The sequence below is a fragment of the Arachis duranensis genome, chromosome 3 (genome assembly GCF_000817695.3).
Source record: "Arachis duranensis cultivar V14167 chromosome 3, aradu.V14167.gnm2.J7QH, whole genome shotgun sequence".
Taxonomy (NCBI): Eukaryota; Viridiplantae; Streptophyta; class Magnoliopsida; order Fabales; family Fabaceae; genus Arachis; species Arachis duranensis.
This window is the reverse complement of record NC_029774.3, coordinates 70,805,744-70,826,736: the sequence shown is the minus strand read 5'-3', so window position 1 is coordinate 70,826,736 and position 20,993 is coordinate 70,805,744. Positions and strand designations below refer to the sequence as shown.

Sequence of the window (20,993 nt, the reverse complement as noted above, 5' to 3'; positions counted from 1 at the left end):
TTTTGGCGCCAAAGTTGGTTGCTGAAACCTTCCCAAAATCGCCAGGCACGTGTTGCTTTAGTGAGGTCATGTGCCATCATCGGCGCGTGCGCGCACGGTACGCGTGCGCGTCCTTGGCCTGTTTCGCAATGTGCGCGCGAGTGCCTTGTGCGCGTACGCAGGCTTGGCCGAGATCACTCTTTGGCTTTTTGTGCTTCTCTCCACTTGCATGCTTCCTTCCTTGCTTCCTTTGATCCATGCCTAGCCTATTTCAATCCTGTAAGTACTAGCAAACACATCAAGGCATCTTATGGAATCAAAGAGAAATTAGAATTCATCAAAATAAGGATAGAAAAGCATGTTTTTACACTTAAGCACAAATATGGGAGAGATACAAAACCATGCTAATTCATAGGCTAAATGCGACAAAAGGTTATAAAAATTACTCTAAATTCAATACAAAACAAACCGTCAAATTGGGGTTTGTCAGTAATCTTGGTCTTTTCTAATGTTAGTGACAAAGTTAGTGTCACTAACGTTGGCTCCCTTTTTGCTCCACGTTAATGCCCACGTTAGTGGCGTTAATGGTGCGTGAGCATCTTTCCTATCTTTTCCTAGTGAATTTGTGTCTAAATTGTTGAATTTAATAAGGAATTAATTATCTCTTAGCCAATATAGATTCTACTTTGAGTCTTTTGCAATTTTGTTTATTTTAGGTAGCATTCGGCTGGATTTGATGGAGTCTTTACATCACAAGAAGCAAAGGAGATGGCAGCGAGGAGTGATGCGCACGAGCGACTGACGCGTGCGTGTGATTTGGAGATATCCATGGCGATGCATGCGCGTGACTGACACGTACGTGTGGTTTAAAGATTTGAACAGCGATGTGTGCGCGTGAGCGACGCATCCACGTGACTCGCGAAAAAGACCATCGACGCGTACGCGTGACCGACGCGTCCGCGTGACTCGCAAAAAAGACCATCGATGCATACGCGTGACTGACGCGCACGCATGGCATGCGTCACGTGCAGAAAAATGCTGGGGGCAATTTTTAGGCTGTTTTGGCCCAGTTTCTAGCCCAGAAAACACAGATTAGGAGCTGTAGAGTGAAGGAGTCAAGTGGTCCCCATCCATCAATTGAAGACTTGATGATTGTTATAATTAATTTTGATTTAAATTCAAATTTGAATTTGAAAATAGGAAAAGATATTATCTTAATAGATATTAGATTTTAAATTATTAGGATTAATTATAAAAAGGAGAGACTTCTCTTCTATTGAGGAGATTCCATAAGGGGGATTCCATTAGGGAATTCTATACAAATTTACATTCCACATTCCATGAGCAAGTAAACCTCCACTATTAAGGTTAGGACCTCTGTCTATTTGGATGGATTGATTTTATTGCTTTTTCTATTTTAATTCATGTATGGATTTATAATTTAAGTATTATTTTTGCTCTTCATCTTATGAATTTGGGTGGAACGGAAGTATGACCCTCTTTCTATTTGAGTTCTTGTAAGACTTGAAAAAGCTCTTTACTTGAACAACAGCTTGAAACCAATTTCTCCTAAATTTTAATTATTTGGATTTAACAGGATATGTGACATATAATCCTCTTATTTTTGGGTAATTAGAATTTTTGTGGCATATAAACTGGAATTTGAACTTCACCCTCTAATTGGAATTAATTGACAAAGGAATTGGCAGTTAATGAATTTTATAGGAGACTAGAAAGGTCTAAGGAATTAGGGTCTAGTCACATATAGTTTGCCATAAATTAAATCCTACATGATTAAAATAGTTAGTAAGAAAAGTTAATCCAGAAAAATAGATAACTCTGAAGCCTTAACTGTTTCTCCAATATTTTATTTTCAGCTTATTTACTTGTGTGCCTGCCTTCTGATATTTTCAACTTAAACCTTTTGAACATCTCAAACCATTTTCTGCTTGCCTAACTAAGCCAATTAATCAATCATTGTTGCTTGATCCATCAATCCTCGTGGGATCGACCCTTACTCACGTAAGGTATTACTTGGTACGACCTAGTGCACTTGCCGGTTAGTCTGTGGTTGTTAAATCAATGCACCAGTTAACGTGGCCACTAACATGGGCTTATATTGTTCTTTCAAACGTTAGTGGTGTTAACTTCACCACTAACGTTGGAGCTTCTCTTCTCTTCTACGTTAGTACCCACGTTAGTGGAACTAACGTCGCCACTAACGTGGGCTTAGATGGCCTTTGAAGGCATTAGTGGTGTTAACTTCACCACTAACGTTGCAAGTTTGCTTCTCTTCTACGTTAATGGCCACGTTAGTGGCATTAATGTAGCCACTAATGTGGCACTTATCTGCTTCTTTTGGCTTGAAATCAAACAAACAAAGTGCATCAAAGCCTTGTTCTAGAGTATGAGATTATGCATCATCTAATTTGTCATTCAATTTAAGCATTATTCCCATGAAATCATGTAAAATTCAAAATGTTTGCTTGAATCAAGATGTAAGTACATATTCACCCAAATGCTTTCTTATTTTCTAAGAAGATGCATAAAACTACCTAAAACATACAAAAAATGGCTAGTAAAACTAGCCAAGATGCCCTGGCATCACAACACCAAACTTAAATCTTGCTTGTCCTCAAGCAAGTGCTAGAACATAAGAAGAATGAATGAAAATACAAGATATACAAGTCCTTATTTAGAGAATTCAAATCCTTGGTTTATGTGGTTTCATGCATAGCAACTTAGGTTCATGTTCTTGCTGATTTCTAGGCTATAATATGCTCTTGAACACTAACTTTATTGCCTTCTATGCGACCCTTATTCATTGATCCTTATTTTAGCTTTGCTTTGTTTTCCTTTTCTCTTTTAGAGCTTATTACTTTCTCAGGCTAAGTGCTCTGTGTTGAGTAAACTCTTTATGATAAGCTTTCAGCCAACACTCTCAAACCAGTTAGTTCAAGGTGGTATGTGTTGAAGCACCCCCAAGGACTTACTCACTCAAGTCTCTCCTTAGCATATACACACCACAGGCACATGGTTTGTTATTTCTTCCCTGAGACCTTAGTTAAATATTTTACAACAAGGTTGCTAAATGTTTTGCAACAAGGTTTCTCTTTATAGTGGACTTTCAGTTGATAATCCTGGGTTAGTTAACCGAAGTTATCAAGTGATGAAGCACTCCTAAGAACTTACTCATCCAAGCAGATCCTTGCACAAAAACACCACAGACACATGCCTCAAGGTTCAAACTATAGGTTCCTAGCCTTATTTTTTGCTCTTTTCTTTCTTCTTCATTCTCTTTTTCTCTTTTGGGATCTTGTTATTTAGCTAAGTCTCATAGGATGCACTTCAAGCTAATAATTCAAGAAACATATTTAGCCTTGCACCTTATTGATGAACCAACTTAGCTGTCAACACCACCACAAGCACTAGAACTTTATTCTTTAACTATTTGGACTCCACTCTTGTTTTTCATAATATTTTCTTTTATTAAACTCAAGAAACAAGCATACAATCATAACTTTGGTGAAGTGGCCTAACCATCTAGCAAGCAAGCAAAGAGATAAATTTAAAGATATGAAATGCAAAAATAGAATTGAAATTGCTAAGCTACTATGAAAGCATGTTCTATTTCATACATGATTTTCCTTATTTAAATCTTTAAAAGAAAAGAACTCCACCACCTTGGTGCCTTCATGTCTTGTTCCTCTCCCTTTCTTCAACTTCCTTTCTGGTTGCTTGTATCCCCCTTTTCTTTTTGCTTTTCAGTCAACTTCTTCCAGAATCTAGCCCTCTCCATCCTTATTCTCGAAGCTTCTTCATGGTGCTTTGCCCTTCCTTCTTTCTTTTCTTTTAACTCCTTATAGACAGCATCATAAGTTGGGATTGTTGAATGTAAATTAGGTATGTACCCGATTAAGTAATTGAGCTTAGGCTAGGTATTAATGTCATGATCATCAATACTGATTTACCTCCCTTCATTAAGCACATTGAACTCATTGAATGCCTTCTTTTAAGGTAGTTGGCACTGGTTGAGTTCTTGAATGCATTTTTCTTTATGCTCTTGTCTTTCAGCCACTTGGTTGATAGCTTGAGAGAGTTGAGAGTAGTGTTCCACTTGTTGTTCCATTTGTTGCCTATGTAACTCCTTTTAGTGATTTAGCAAATAAATCTGGAAGTGTCTTAATTGCTCTTGCCCGTCCATATATCGCCTTGTTAGATCTTCAATGGCTCCTTGGATTTGGTTCATATCCATAGTGGCTGGATTGTATTGCTCTTCTTGTTGAGGTTCTTCTTGTTGTTGTTCTTTTTCTTGTGCTTCTTCTTGAAGCACCCTCTTCCTTCTCTGAGGTCTTCTTAACTGTTGAGTGGGTGCCACATAATTCATACGCTGAGGTGTAATTGATCTCCCAGGGTTCAGCCATACGGGGTTGGCATCCTCAAAAACCACTTTAGCTTTCATACATAGCTTTAGGATGGTGCTTGGATACCCTAGCCAGGCTTCTGGGTCATTCTTCTCAGCAATCCGAGGGATTCCATTAGCTATGATCTCATGAACGTGGATGTCTCCACCCTTCATTATGTAGTGTACCATGGTAGCTCGAGCAATTATTTGAGGCCAGGAGGATAGACCTTCTCACAAGTTCAAACCACCCCTTAGCTTCAGGTATTAGATCTCCCCTCATAATATACCTTGGTTTTCTGTCAGAGTACCTCACCCAATCAGACCCTACAACATATAAGTCGTTCACAATTTCTTCACAATCAGGGTCATTGCTCATTCTTGAATGGTAGCTAGCCTCTTCAAAGGGGCTTGATCAGTTGAAGAACCTTCATTATAGCATTGGGGCTGAAATTGATTTTGGTCCCTCTTACATAGCTTTTGAAAGTAGGAGGCTTGGTGGTGCCTTCCCTCATTACATTAGCATAGAACTCCTTGATAATGTGTGTATTTTATCTTGGTGATTGAGTTCATGAGCTCTTCCCACCTCCTTTTTTCAATTTTTTCCTTAATCTCTGGGTATTCATCACCATTGATTTGGAAAACAAGCTCCGACAGTATTTTCTTGGGTTCCATCCATTCAAGTTGGCTTTCATGGAATGCAGATTTGAACTTCCATTCATCAAAAGGGGTGTTTTCTACTGGTTCCTTTCCCTTTCATCTCTTAGAGCTTGAGGATGCCATGGTTGATTGCCGAGCTAGAAGAGATGTAAGTGTGGAAAGTTTTGACTTGAGAAAGGGGCTAGATGGTTGATTAGGAGTACTAAGTGAAAGAGGGAGTATGGATATGGGTGAGATAGGTTGTCTGAGAGCAAGAGGTGTAAATATTTGTTGTGGTGGAGTGAGCCTTGGAATGTGGAAGGGTATGGGTTCAGTTACAATTGTGAAAGCTTTTTATGTTGGAAGAAGGTGGGCAAATGAAGGGTGTAGATTAATCTTGTAGGTTGAAAATGGATCGTGGGGGTGTAAAGTGATGTGAGTACAAGGATCACCAATTTATGAGGTGGTTGGGTTCGGTCTTAAAGGGTAGGGGTTATGACACATTGATTCCTTCAATGCTTGCATGGCAACACTTCCCAAGGATCTCTCTTCAAAGGCATGTGTCTAGTTCCTTCATGTGGTGGTCGAACTACCCTTCTCGGCTTGTCTTACCAATGCCACCCATTCTTTCCTTCACTTCCCTATGTAAACAATAAAAAAAGGCAAACGCTAAGTCTATGTCTGGCGGCAAAATAGAAATTGGAATTAACTACTTTTTGAATTTTATTTCAAAAACTAATTAAAACAAACTGAGTGCTACTTATGGTTTCAAATCAAACGGACTTCTTAAGAGTTATGTATGCAATATTAGTGACACCAAACTTAGTTTGTGATCATGTGGTGCAAGAAGAATTGATCAAGGCACCTAAGATATACATGATATGATTCTCATATATCCTCTTAGTGTGCCTTGCACACCAAACTTGTTGTTCACTATATACTACACACAAAATTTCAACTGAATGTTTGTCAAATTTGAATTGAAATTCTTAAGTATTACATTATTAACTACTATCAAAAACATAAACTAAAAGGATATAAAGCATGGGTTGCCTCCCATGAAGCGCTTCTTTAACGTCATTAGCTTGACAGTTGACCTTTGTCAGGGTGGTTGGTAATGATGTCTCAAGTCTTCTCCTCTCATAGTGAATATATCTCCAGTTGCTTCGTTGAGAATCTCCACATGCTCTAAGGAGAGGATTCTGTTGATTGTGTCCACTTGAGGCAGCTGAGATGGAATTATAGGAAGATGAGGTAGGATTAGTGGATGGTGAATAGATATCAATTTTTCCCCTGGAGAAAAGTTCTCTGTAGGGATTTTTTTGTTTTTCCATCTCCTTGGTACCATCTTCCCAATCCTCCTCTCTTCTTCAAGAGGTGCTTTGATGATTCTTGTGTCAAGAAGATCCTTGTTGATTGTTCCTCTAAAGTCTTGTGGTTTCAGCTCCTCCCTGGGCTTCCTTGGTTGTTGTATCAATTAAACTTCCTATTTTTCTACCAAGGAGGTCTTCAGATGCTCTGCTTGTGATTCACTGCTTGTTTCTTCTAATAACACTTCCTTGTGATCATCCTCAAACTCTTTGTTCTTTTGTTCAGCTTCTTGTGAGGTTTTGAAGACATGAAAGGTGAGTTGTTCATCATGTATTCTCAATACCAACTCCCCTTCCTCAACATCTATAAGTGCTCTGGCTGTGGCTAAGAATGGTCTCTTCAGAATGATTGGATGGAGATAGCTTTCTTCCATCTCAAGGACAACAAAGTTTGTAGGAAGAAAGTACTTCCCAACCTTCACCAGCACATTTTCAACCACTCCTATTGCTTGTTTCTGAGTCTTGTCAGCCAATTGGATGATTACATCTGTGGGTTTCAATGATTTGCAGCTTCTTCATGAGAGACAGAGGCATTAAATTGATACTTGCTCCCAAATCACAGAACCCTCTGTCAATCATTGTATCTCCTATGGTACAAGGGATATGAAAACTCTCTGGATCCTTCTTTTTTGTGGGTACCTTCAGAATGAGAGCACTGCATTCCTTATTCATCACTACTTTTTGTCGACCCTTCAATGGGTTTTTCTTGGTCAGCAACTCCTTCATGCACTTGATATACGAATGCATCTGTTGGAGGGCTTTAATAAAGGGGATGTTGATATGAAGAGATGCAAACATATCTTGGAACCTTGAGTATGACTTCTCTTTCTCACCACCCTTGAGTCTCTGAGGGAATGGTGCCATTGGTACATATGGTTTTAAGGTCTCTTTTTTCGTAGGCTACTCTTTTTGTGTAGAGTCAATTTCTTGTTCTTTCTCTTCCTATTTCTACTTTGGAATTCCCTGAGTGTGCTCTGATGGCTTGCTAACTTCCTCCAGATTATCTTCATCTCTTAGAGTGATCACTTTACATTCTTTCCATCTCACATTCTTGGTTTCTCCTTTTGGATTCATCTCAGTGTCACATGAAAAATTGTCAGTGGATTTTGGGATTTGTTGAGAAAGGTACCCTACTTGAGATTCAAGCTTCTTGATGGTATCTTCCTGGTTCTTCATATTGGCCCTTACTTCATCCATGAATGCTTTGTTGTCTTGGAACTCTTTGCAAAGGTTTTCAAGCAAAGCTTCAATCCAAGAAATCCTATCCTTAGATGGTGAAGGTAGGTTAGAATTGGAAGGTTGAGAATGGCTACTTGGTGCTTGATATGAAGCTTGGAAAGAGTTGTTGTGTGAGGGTTGATATGATCTTTGATTGGTGTGTTAGTAGGTGGGATTGTGATATTGGTTGGAGTTTTGTGTTCTATGATCTTGGTTTCGGTTTTGTTGGTTTTCCCACCCAAAGTTTGGGTGGTTCTTCCAACCAGGATTATAGGTTTTGGAGTGTGGATCATAGGGCTATCTTGATGAGTTTCCAACATAATTGGCTTGCTCCCAATCACCTTCTTCCTCTGCATTCACCTCTTCTTGAACTTGTGGTTGAGTATGGACTGCTGCAACTTGGTTCCTTTCTATCTGCTTGGTAAGGTCAGCAATGCATCCATGTGATTCAGCTCCATCACCCCTCTGTTTGAGTTTCTATTAGAAGCATAGAAGTATTCATTGTTGGCCACGGTTTCTATTACATCTATGGCCTCATCAATTGTCTTCTTCTTGTTGAGAGAGCCTCCTGAAGAGTGATCCAAGGCCTTCTTTGGCTCTTGCTAGAGACCTTCAAAGAAAATGTGAAGCTGTACCTATTCATGGAAAATGTTCGGAGGGCACTTCCCTGTTAGCTCCTTATATCTCTCTCATGCATCATAGAGAGTCTCACCATCTTGTTGCCTAAATATTTGTACCTCAGTCCTTAATCTGTTAACTCTTTGGGGAGGGTAGAATCTTGCCAAGAACTTGTTTACCACATCTTCCCAAGTTGTTAGAGTCTCCTTTGGGAAAGACTCTAACCACTTTGCTTCGTTATCTAAGAGAGAAAATGGAAACAGAAGAAGTTTATAGGTGTCAGGATGGACACCATTGGACTTCACTGTGTCATATATTCTCACAAATATGGTTAGATGTTGGTTGGGGTCTTCCTAGGCACTACCTCCAAATGAACAATTGTTTTAAACAAGGGTGATGAGTTGAGGCTTTAACTCAAAATTATTGGCATTAATAGTTGGTTTTAGGATGCTACTTCCGCCGTTCCCTGGATTTGAAATGATGTAAGAGCCTAGAACTCTTCTCTCATGCCAAGCATGATTAGCTGCATCCACTCTAACATGATTATGTGCCTCTTTCTCATTATGGTTCTCCATATCATCCTCCATATTCATATCCAAGTCCTCCTGTTCTTCCTCTGCACCAAAAACTCTCTTTTCTCTTGCTTCCCTCCTTAGTCTAAGGAAGGTCCTCTCAGGTTTAGATTCAAAGGAGATTGATGCTCTTCTTATTCTACCTATCATACAATCAGCAAATCACGCAAGCAGGAGAAAAGTGAAGAAATAACCTCTGTTGAGATTATGGTTAGTGTGAGTGGTACAATTTATCAAACAGTTAGTGGATTAGTGTACGAAAATGTAAATAAGCAAGAATATAAAAGTAAAAGTGCTGAGAATGAAAGTAAAATGACAAAAACGAAACAATTTAACAAAGAAAAAGAAAATTGCTCAATCTAGTTATCCCCTAATTTAATCATTGTCAATGCAAAATCAATTCCCGGCAACGGCACCATAAACTTGATGCACAAAAACTTGTATCGCTACAAATTTCCCACGTCAAGTATACCAAATTATCGTCAAGTAAAATCTTACAATAGAGTGAGGTCGAATCCCACAGGGATTGATTGGTTGAGCAAGTTTAATTAGAGGAGTGTTCTAGTTGAGCTAAGCAGATTTGAATTGAGAATTGCAGAAAGTTAAATGGCGGGAAAAGTAGATAACAAGAAATGGAAATAACGTAAAGTAAATAGCGGAAATTAAATTGCAAAAAATAAATTGCAGGAAATTAAATGGCAGAAACCTAAATGGGAATTGGGGTAATGAGCATCAAAGTAAATAGCAGAAATTAAAGAGAATGGGCAAGATCAGAAGTGGGGAAGCTCATTATGCTTAGGAGATGTTGCATTCTCCGGATCAAGTTTAGTTTCATCTCTTCATCAATCAATGCATTCATTGATCTTCTTGGCAATCTTAGGTAAGTGGATTCCAATGTCTTGGCTCACCAATCTCTCTAAGGTAGAACAATTGCCCAATATCTTGATCTAATTGCTCATGGAAAGAGATGAAGTATGGTCATTGATTATCCACATGTTTTTCTAGATCAAAGTATTGGTAGGATTACATGTCACTATATCCATCCAACCCCCAACCCAGTCCAACATGAGAAAGCATTTCTAGCATAATTTCCTCATTCCTCTTTCAAGGTTCAGAGGAAATCCAACTATGAACAGCTTCTCTGTCAAGACAATTGTTCAATTGCATTAAGATCGAAAGCTTTCTAGCAAAATCAAGAGAAAAAAAGAAGAAGATGAAAACTATTATTGATCCATTGAATTACAACAGAGCTCCTGATGCCCGGGCATCTTGGCTAGTTTCACAAGCCATTTTAGTTTGTTTTAGAGTAGTTTCATGCATTTCTTAGGCAATAAGTAAGTATTTGGATGAGAAATTCATGCTTGTCTTGATTCAATCATACATTGTTAATTTTGTGTAGTTTCATGAGATTTATGCAAAGAATTATTTGATGCTAAGATTGATGCAAAAATCTTGTGAATCTAGCAAAGCTTTGATGCATATGTTGATTGATGAAAGGCAAAGAGAAGCAAGGAAGAAGCATGGAAAAGCAAGGAAAAATGGCCATGGTTGGAGGAAGAGGCTGCAATGTTCTGCTATAGCTGGTGCCAACATTGAGGGAGCGTTGGAACACCAACGTTACCTCCAACGTCTTCAAGGGACTCAATTCTGGAAGTGTGAAAATTACCTTGTGTGCGCACACACAGCATAGTGTCCGCAAGCACAATAAGAAAAATCCAAGGTGTACGCACGCACAAGGAAGTATGCACACGCACAAGAAGCAACATTGGGGGTAACCTTGCCAATCCAACGTAGGGTCAAACGTCCACAATAGAGTTCAAAAACTAGAGCTAGGAAGTCTGCTATGTGTGCGTACGCACAACATGGTGTGCGCCCGCACAAGAAGAAAAAGGGAGAGTGTGCGCACGCATAAGGAAGCGTGCGTACGCACAGGTAGAAAAACTTAAAGGTGTGCGCACGCACAGGTCAGCAGCGTTGAATGTAACGTTGCTTCCCCAACAGTGAGGAAAACATCACTACCAACAGCACTCATTTTTTGGGCACAATGCAAAGTAGAAACGTAATTGGCCAACGTCCATCCTCAACACCATGGAGAGCCACTTGAATCTGCTTCAACAAAAGGCCAAGGCGCACATCTAAATACATGAACATCCAACTGAAGTTTAGAAGAAGAGTATAAATAGAGGAGCCTTTGAAGATTGAAGGGAGCTCTCAGGAGGCCCTGAGGAGGGCTCTGGGAGTTCAGAACTCTATTTATTTTTCCTGCACTTTTCTTTTAGCTTTATTTAGTTTCTTTTTCTTTTCCTTTTGAACAGAACACTAGGAGGATTATATCTCTGCAGAATTCACTTTCTCTGCAGTTTTTATAATTCTGTCTTCATTTTAATTCACTTTTCAATTTCAATTTCTATTCATTGAGCTATGAACAACTAAACCAATATCATTGGGTTAGGGAGCTCTGTGTAATTCAATGGATCAATACTAATTTTTCATTCTTCTTCTTTCTTTTCTCCTGATTTGTGCTAGAAAGCTTTCGATCTTAATTCAATTGAATAGTTGTCTTGAAAGAGAAGCTTTTCAGAATTGGGTTTCCTTTGATCCTTGAGAGAGGTATGAGGAAATCATGCTAGAAATTTTTTCTCCATTGGATTGAATTGGGAGTTGGATGGATATAGTGACATGTAATCCTACCAATACTTTGATTTATGAAAATGTGTGGTATAATCAGTGACCAAACTTTATCTCTTCCCATGAGCAATTAAATCAAGACGTTGGGCAATTGTTCAAGCTTAGAGAGATTGGTGAGCCAAGACATTGGGATCCAATCACCTAAGATTGCCAATCAAGGTCAATGAATGCATTGATTGAGGAAGAGATGAAAATGAATTTGATCTGGAAGATTATAACATCTCCTGACCCCAATGAGCTTTCTTACTTCTGATCTTACCTATTTTTTCAATTCTGCAAGTTACTTTGATTCTCAATTACCCCATTCCCTTTTAATTTCTTGAAATTTAAGTTTCTGCACTTTAATTCCCTCCAATTTCCTTTCTGCCATTTAGTCTCTATTGTTTACATCTCTTGCACTTTAAGTTTCCCGCCAATTTAAATTCTACGATTCTCAATTCAAATTCTGATTTAGTCTAACTGGAACAATTCTCTAATTAAAGTTGATCAACCAACCAATCTCTATGGGATTCGACCTGACTCTACTGTGATTTTTTACTTGACGACAATCCGGTGCACTTGCCGGGGAAAATTTGTTGAGAGACAAATTTTTGTGCATCATGTTTATGGCACCGTTGCCGGGGATCAGTTTTGTATTGACAAATGATTAAATTAGAGGATAACTAGATTGAACACTTTTCTTTTCTTTCGTTAATTAGTTTTTGTTTCAATTTGTTAAGCTTATTCTCTGCACTTTAAGCTGTTTTTGATATTGCCTCACTAAGAATCCCTCATTTATGACAATGGAGATTCCAATTTTTTTTTGTGATTATTGTTTGAGACAGAGCTTTTTGCAAGAAAGAAGGGAACGCCCATCATATTTTGGTCAATCGAATTTCATGGGAAACTCCCCACCACCACAAAATGCTTCACGTTATTATACTCATGGTGGGTAAGAGTATTAGAAACAAGAAATGTGGTACTTTTCAGAGCCACAAAATGGACCATATTTTGGTAAAATTGATCACTACTCTGGTTGTGGCTGGGAAGATCAAACTCAAAGAGATTTCACTCATTCATACCCCATTCATCAAGAGCCATCACCATTTAATTATGCAACCTCACCTCTTAGTTTTACATGTCCAAATTCTTCATCATTTGAGTATGCCTCAGCACAAAATTCCATCCCAAATCTATACAATTCATTTTACCATCCACAAAACTCATTTCATTACCCAAAAGAGTCATACCCCTTTCAGAACACACAATCAAAAAATAACCAATTTCATTCACAAGCCAACCCCAACCAACCATCACAACCTACACAACCTCCATTAGATGGACTTGCTAGGATGGAACTCATCATTGAAGAAATCAAAAAAAGTAGAGAAGAAGAAAGACTTGCTAGGATATAACTCCTCCTTGAAGAAATGATAAAGACAAATGAAGAGGAGAAAATAGCAAAAAGGGAGTATGAAGAAAAATTGAGGCAGATAGCAAAATCCTATTCTGAAAAACAATTCATTGAAGAGCTGAAATCACAAAGAGAGACCACTTCACTCCCTCCAGAAACAGAGAAGTTCATTCAATGGTCAAGAACAAGGGAGGAATCAGAAGAACAAGAAAAAGAGGCACCCATACCAAGTGAGATTCCTATAAAGAACGAGGAGGTTGTGAGAGTATATAAGCCTAAGGCTCCATACCCACAGAGGGTACTAGAGGTGACAAAGGAACACGCAAACTCACTCCTAAAAGTCTCAATGCAACATCATGTAGAAGAAAGGGAGGAAGTCAATCAAGGGAGTCCACACTCCAATAAAATAGAGAGTTGCATAGAGGGTGAGTTTATTGAACCACCAATTCAAGAAGCTTTTAATGATGAGGATGCTCCAACTATCCAATAATATCCAACTTTTGAGATCAAAGATGTGAAGGCAGTAGAAACAAGCACATTGTGACCGAAAACCAAAGGATCATATCTATGAAAAAGAGATGATCAAAGAACAATCCAACTCCTGATCCAACAAACAAGTTCACTCAATCCAATCACAAAAGAAAGCTTGCTGGACAGAGGCACTCACAACAAGGGGTTAACTGGCTCCTTTTTCCACTTGAGGTCATTCCTCTTAACAAACTAGAAGAAGAGGAAGAAATTCATGACCAAAATGTCAAGCTAATGACATTAAAAGAGTGCTTGTTAGGAGATAACCCAACCAGAGATAGTTTTCTTTTCCTAGTTATTTTAATAAAAGAGTAGGTAGATCTCTCTGTATTGCAAGGAGCTAAGTTTGGTGTTGCATACTAAAGTAATTCAAGGGTGAATGTGTAATTCTAAGTATAGTGTTCCACCAAAGATATCATTAAAAGCACATTTCAACCCTCAGTGTTAATAGTCACTGACTCCAAACAATCAGGGAAACTACTTAACAATTGTTTGCTTTCTAGTTCATAGTTGTTTTATTAATAACAGCACATGAGGTCCTTTGCATGTATTCAATCTGCTGCATTAAGCAAGGAACTAAGTTTGGTGTTCACACACCAACATAAGTTAAAAAAATCACCAGCATACATGCATGATAACTATTTCTCAAGTGCTTGGGGAATAAGCAACTTCAATATCTTTGCAAGAAGACACTTAGTCTCTTGGAAGGAATGGACACCATCATCTAAAGAGATGAAGAAGGGTACAAAAGAGGATGGTGATGACAAGGAGGAAACAAGTGGACTCCAAGAGGTTGTACTGTTATTTTAAAGTATAGCTTCTTAACCAACAAGAATCTTTTCATACAAAAACTTGGTTGTTGACGTTATGATTTTTGCTAGTAAAGAATTTTATAAAAATAGTCGCGTTGTAGATATAGATTCTAAACCAACAGAAATCCCTTCGTGCAAACGTTTTGGTTGTCACAAGTAACAAATTCCTTTAAAATTGATAACCGAGTATTTAAACCTCGGGTCATCTTCTCAAGGAATTGCAGGGAGGTATTCTTATTTTTGGTTATGGAGATTGTAAATTGGGGTTTTGAGAATGAGGAATAAATATGGCAAATAATTTAAATGACATTAAAATAAATAAATACTGTAAAGCAAATCCTTTGGCAAGGTATTAGAAATTGGAAGTCCAGACTTAGTTATTCTTATCAATAATAATGAAAGTTGAATCTTAATTCCACTAAGTTAACCTTTGCTAAAGCAAAGGAAAGTCAAGGGACTAATTAGTTAGACCTTCGAATCCTATTTATTTCCTAAGAAAAGGTTGGGATTATTGAAGTTCGGTTCAATTAGCAAGATAACAGTTATCAATTATGTTGAGCTAAGATGACTCCTGAGTTACTGATTTCTTAACCAAGACCAAAAGGGAAGGAAATTAAATCTACCGGAATAAGAATATCTTCAGATTGGGAATGATCAATAACATGAATAAAAAGAGCAATATTAAACTAAAATACCTCAAATAACATTAAATAAGAAAATCATCATGAATGTGGCATAAGCCAAATAGGCAACATAACTAATATAAGCATTAAAGTATTTGAGAATAAGAGATAAATATCAAGCAAAAGAACATTGAACCTGGTAAAAAAATAATCCTTGAAGCAAATAAAATCCTAAAACTAAATCCTAATCCTAAAGAGAGAGAGGAGAGAACCTCTCTCAAAACTAAATCTAAATCATGGAAAGTGAATTATGAAACATAATGATGAATGGATGCATTCCCCCACTTTATAGCCTCTAATCTGTATTCTCTGGGCCGAAAACTGGGTCAGAAACAGCCTAGAAGTCACTTCCAGCACTTTCGCCCACGTGGCCGCGCAGGTTGAAGTTCGCAGATGCGACGCGGCCAAGTGAATCACACATTCGCATCGCCTAGCATCAGGGCAACTATGGCATATTATATATCAAATCGAAGCTCGAGACGTTAGCTTTCAAACGCAAGTGAAACCGCGTCATTTGGACCTCTATAGCCAAAGTTATAGCCGTTTGAGTGCGAAAAGGTCAGGCTGGACAGCTTAACAACTTCTTCAACTTCTTGTATTCCTTCCACTTTTGCATGCTTCCTTTCCATCCTCCAAGCCATTCCTGCCCTATAATATTTGAAAATACTTAACACACATATCAAGTCATCTAATGGTAATAAGAGAGGATTAATAATAAGCAAATATAAGATCAAAGAAGCATGTTTTCAATCATAGCACAAAATCAGGAAGGAAAATGTAAAACATGCGAATTGTATGAATAAGTGAGTAAAGAGTTGATAAAAACCACTCAATTGAGCATAAGATAAACCATAAAATAGTGGTTTATCAGTTGTCACAAGTAACAAACCCCTAGTAAAATTGATAACCGAAGTAGTTAAACATCGGGTCATCTCTTAAGGAATTGCAGGGAAGTGTACTTATAATTGGTTATGGAAAAGTATATTTTTGGGGTTGAAGAATGGAAAAATAAGTGATTATAAATTAAAGCAAGAAAAATTAACAAGAGATTTTATGTAATTAAAATAAAGGCCTTGGCTTGGAGAAGATTAATCGGAAGTTCTATCCTTGTTGGATTTCCCAAGATTAATAATAATGGGTTGTTGTCAAGTTGAGAGCCAACTTCTATTCACAAGTTCTAATCCTCTCCCTTGGAAAGGATTAGCGTAGCAACTAGAGAGTTAGCCAACAATAAACCCAACTACAATTTAACTCTTGAGTCTTCCAACTCAAGGGTCTACAAATATTAATCTAACTCTAAAGTCAAGTTGGGAGTCTACTCCATTGACATGGATGCCAAATTCGCATTCATGTGAAGGGATTAGAAAGAAGACATGGCAATTAAACTCAATTGAGAATAATCAAGAAATAATGGAATCAAATAGGAAATAAAAGAGTAAGGAAATAGAAAATAAACTAGAATGATAAAAACTTCATGGAGGTAGTAACTCTTTGTAATATCCAATTCAAAAGCATAAAACTAGGAATCCAAAAACCTAGAGAGAGGAGAGAGCCTCTCTCTCTAGAAAACTACATCTAAAACCTAAAATTACAAATAATGATCAGTGTGTGATGTCTGAATAATTCCTCTACTCTGTAGCCTCTAATTTGTGTTTTCTAAGCCGAAAACTGGAACAAAAACAGCCCAGAAATCACTGAGGGCAAATTCTGATACATACAGGTCGCTAAATTTTCGCAGAATGACGCGTGATGCACGTGTGTGCATTGTTTAACTGTACGGCCACTATGGCGAATTATATATCGTTTCGAAGCCCCGGATGTTAGCTTTCTAACGCAACTAAAACCGCCTCATTTAGACCTCTGTAGCTCAAGTTATGATCAATTAAATGTAAAGAGGTAAGGGCTGATAGCATTAGCAGTTCCTTCAATTTCTTGTATTCCTTCCACTTTTGCATGCTTCCTTTCCATCCTCTAAGCCATTCCTGTCCTATGAACCCTAAAATCACTTAACACACATATCAAGACATCGAATGGTAATAAGAGACGATTAAAATTAGTAAAATTAAGGCCAAAGAAGCATGTTTCCAATGATAGCACAAAATCAAGAAGGAAAATGTAAAACATGCGATTTCTATGGATAAGTGTGAGATTAGTGGATAAAATCCACTTAATTAAGCATAAGATGTACCACAAAATAGTGGTGCATCAAATCTCCCCATACTTAAACATTAGCATGTCCTCATGCTAAGCTCAAGAGAAGCTATAAAGAGTGAAGGCAAAATGGTGGAACTTATGTAATGCAACCTATCTATATGAATGCAACTACATGCAAAATGTTTCTACCTACTTGGTGAAATGTAAATAAACTTTTCATGAACAAATATGAACTGGATTTCACTAATTTAAATCATAAAAATGAAGTACAAATAGACTTGCAGAAGAAAATAGCTCATGAAAGCCGGGAACAAAGAATCGAGCATCGAACCCTCACTGGAAGTGTATACACTCTAATCTTTCAAGTGTTTAAGGTTCGATTCTCTCAATTCTCTACTAATCTTGCTTTCTAAGGCTTGCTCTTCTTCTACCAATGAACAAAGAAATAATGCACATATACACATATCAAGAGGCATTTTAAGGGTTGTAATGGGGTTAGGGTCAAGGTAGGATTGTATTTGGTTATGTGGACTAAAATCTGAATCCTTGATTAACCTAAACTCATATGCATTGATATTATTACTTAACTTGGGGCATTTTGTCCCCTTTTTATTATTTTCTTATTTTATTTTTCTTTCCTTTTTCTTATATTTTTTTCCTATTTTTTTCTTTTCTTTTCTTTTTTTTTCTCAATGCATATGATTAAAGTATTGAATGCAATAATATGTGCTTAACTATTATTTTGCACATTTTCACAAGAATATACACACCCAATTCTCAAACCAAATGTTTTCAATCCCAATTTTTCCCACACTTAAATCATGAGCACTCTCACTAGTCTAAGCTAACCAAGGATTCAAATTAAGGACATTATTGTTTTTCGCTTAGAGTTAGTGATGAGCTAAAGTAAAGAACAAATGGGGTAAAATAGGCTCAAATTGGTTTGCACAAGATAATGAAAGGGGTAAGGCCATATGGGTATGTAAGCTAAATAAAATAAGGCCTCAATCATATAAGTGCATGCATACATCAATAAATGGAAATATAGAATCAAGCTAGACAAAGCTCACAAATTTAGAGAGAACAACACACATAAAAAAATGTTGGTTGATAAAATGCAACCAATCAATTAGGCTCAAAATCTCACTAGTTTTGTGTGTTCGAGCTCTAAAACCATGTTCCAAATTAAAAATCTTCAAACAAGTTTAACAAAAGTTTTAATTCAAGATAGTGAAATGCTATAAGATAATTTCTTGGAAAAGAGTTCATCACTTCAACCAAGCAGTGGTAGAATATGCATAGAATCAAACAAACATGCAATTATGCATGCAAATGCAGCAATGAACTAACAAAAAAAATAAAAATTGGTGTTGAGAAGAAAGTGACTAATCCACAGAGATCGGTATCGACCTCCCCACACTTAAATATTGCACCGTTCTCGGTGCATGCAGAGATGTGCAAGTGGACGGGGGTTGTGAGCTATAACTGCTGCTCCTTCTCTAAAGAATGTGCAGATGGACTTGTTTGTTACCCCACTGAAAAGCTTTTCCTTTTCCTTCTCGGTGGCCATCCTGAAAGAAGAGAAAAAGGAGGAAAAGTAACCCAGAAGCAAAGATAGAAAACAAATAAAATATGGGTGGGTTTATGCCGAATAATGAGGGTCTCAATTACATGGTAGCTACAATATGCAAGTGAAAAAATAGTAGAAGCAAATGGCATATCAATAGTGCAAAAAGTGCAATAATGGGGGAGAGAGTATGGGTAATGAAAGACAATATAGGTGCATGTCAATGAAAATGGAATACAAGTGTCATAAAAGATTAGCATTGACTTATAAATAATATTATCCAACAATGGAAACAAGTCACAAAGCACCAAAAGAAAGCAAGAGAAATGCAATAGTGGAATAAGAATATTTAACACCAATAGAAAAATAATAAACATAGAAAAGAAATAAAAAACATGCATACAGTTAAAATTCAATGAATGAAAGTATTAAATGAAATTAGGAAAAGAAAATAAGAGGGAAAAGGGAGGAGATGAAAGTAGGAAAGGAAGATGGTAGAATAAGAAAGGAGAGAGAAAAGTAGAAGAATGGGATCTGCGAAGTGACGCGTAAACGTCGCCAACGTGTACATGTGGGTGTGCAAGAGAAGAGGCGACGCGTAAGCGTCAGTCACGCTTATGCGTGGTTGAGCAAGAATCCAAGTGACGCGTACGCGTGACCACTGGTTGTGCTAAATGCACAATACCAGCACCAAGGCAGCACAACTCTCAGCCAAATCATCCATTGACGCCAATTTTCCATCTATGCGTACGCGTCACTGACGCTTACGCGTGGGTTGACTAAAATACGGGTGACGTGCATGCGTGGGTTGGTTCGTGCGCAAGGCACCCTTTCTGCACAGCTCCTACGTAACTTTCTGTAAGGTTTAGCGTCGCCTGTGATGTGTGCGCGTGATTCACGCGCACGCGTTGAACGCGCTTTTCTCTCTCTTTTTCACAAGCCATTTTTAGTTTGTTTTGGAGTAGTTTCATGCATTTCTTAAGCAATAAGTAAGTATTTGGATGAGAAATTCATGCTTGTCTTGATTTAATCTAACATTGTTAATTTTGTGCAGTTTCATGATATTTATGCAAAGAATTGTTTGATGCTAAGATTGATGCAAAAATCTTGTGAATCTAGTAAAGTTTTGATGCATATGTTGATTGATGATAGGTGAATAGAAGCAAGGAAGAAGAATGGAAAAGCAAGGAAAATTGGCCATGGTTGGAGGAAGAGGCTGCAATGTTCTGCTATAGCTGGTGCCAACATTAGAGGGAACGTTGGAGCACTAACGTTACCTCCAATGCCTTCAAGGGACTCAATTCTAGAAGTGTGAAAATTACCTTGTGTGCATACGCACAGGATAGTGTGCGCACGCACAAGAAGAAAAATCCAAGGTGTGCGCACGCACAAGGTAGTATGCACACGCATAAGAAGCAACGTTGGAGGCAACATTGCCAATCCAACATGGGGTCAAACGTCCACGATAGAGTTCAAAAACTGGAGTTGGGAAGTCTGCTATGTGTGCATACACACAGCATGGTGTGCGTGCACTGGCACATGAAGAAAAAGGGAAAGTGTGCACACGACAAGGAAGCGTGTGTACGCACAGGAAAAAATATTTAAAGGTGTGCGCATGCACAGGACAGCAACGTTGAATGTAACGTTGATTCCCCAACGGTGAGGAAAATGTCACTACCAGCAGCACTCATTTTTTGGGCACAATGCAAAGCAGAAACGTAATTAGCAAACGTCCATCCTCAACACCATGGAGAGCCACTTGAATCTGCTTCAACAAAAGACCAAGGCCCACATCCAAATACATGAAGATCCAATTGAACATGAGAAGAAGAGTATAAATAGAGGAGTCTTTGAAGATTGAAGGGAGCTCTCGAAAGGCCCCGTGGGGGGGCTCTGGGAGTTCAGAACTCTATTTATTTTTCCTGCATTTTTCTTCTAGCTTTATTTAGTTTCTTTTTCTTTTCCTTTTGAACAAAACACTGGGAGGATTGTATCCCTGCAGAATTCACTTTCTCAGCAGTTTTTTTTAATTCTGTCTTTATTTCAATGCACTTTTCCATTTCAATTTTCATTCATCGAGCTATGAACAACTAAACTCATTTCATTGGGTTAGGGAGCTCTGTGTAATTCAATGGATCAATGCTATTTTTCATTCTTCTTCTTCTTTCTTTTCTCTTGATTTGTGCTAGAAAGCTTTCGATCTCAATTCAATTGAATAGCTGTCTTGACAGAAAAGCTATTCAGAATTGGGTTTCCTCTGATCCTTGAGAAAGGTATGAGGAAATCATGCTAGAAATTCTTTCTCACATTGGATTGAATTGGGGGTTGAATGGACATAGTGACATGTAATCATACCAATACTTTGATTTA

At 37.9% G+C, this 20,993-nt stretch overlaps 1 protein-coding gene across 1 annotated transcript; it reads right to left on the bottom strand.

The window, feature by feature from the left end:
- Positions 1-6,506: 6,506 nt before the first annotated feature.
- Positions 6,507-7,254, bottom strand: LOC107479215 (uncharacterized). The gene is made up of 2 exons (XM_016099354.1): positions 6,936-7,254; positions 6,507-6,877 (listed from the first exon to the last, which is right to left on the bottom strand). Exons 1-2 carry the CDS (start codon positions 7,252-7,254, stop codon positions 6,507-6,509), a joined length of 690 nt encoding a protein of 229 aa, XP_015954840.1.
- Positions 7,255-20,993: the final 13,739 nt, after the last annotated feature.

Excerpts from the sequence above, each read along its gene's own strand:
- LOC107479215 (XM_016099354.1), bottom strand. The coding sequence starts at position 7,254 with ATGGCACCATTCCCTCAGAGACTCAAGGGTGGTGAGAAAGAGAAGTCA. Across the intron at positions 6,878-6,935 it reads GTTCTGTGATTTGGGAGCAA|ATGTAATCATCCAATTGGCT; the intron begins GTATCAATTTAA and ends TGAAACCCACAG.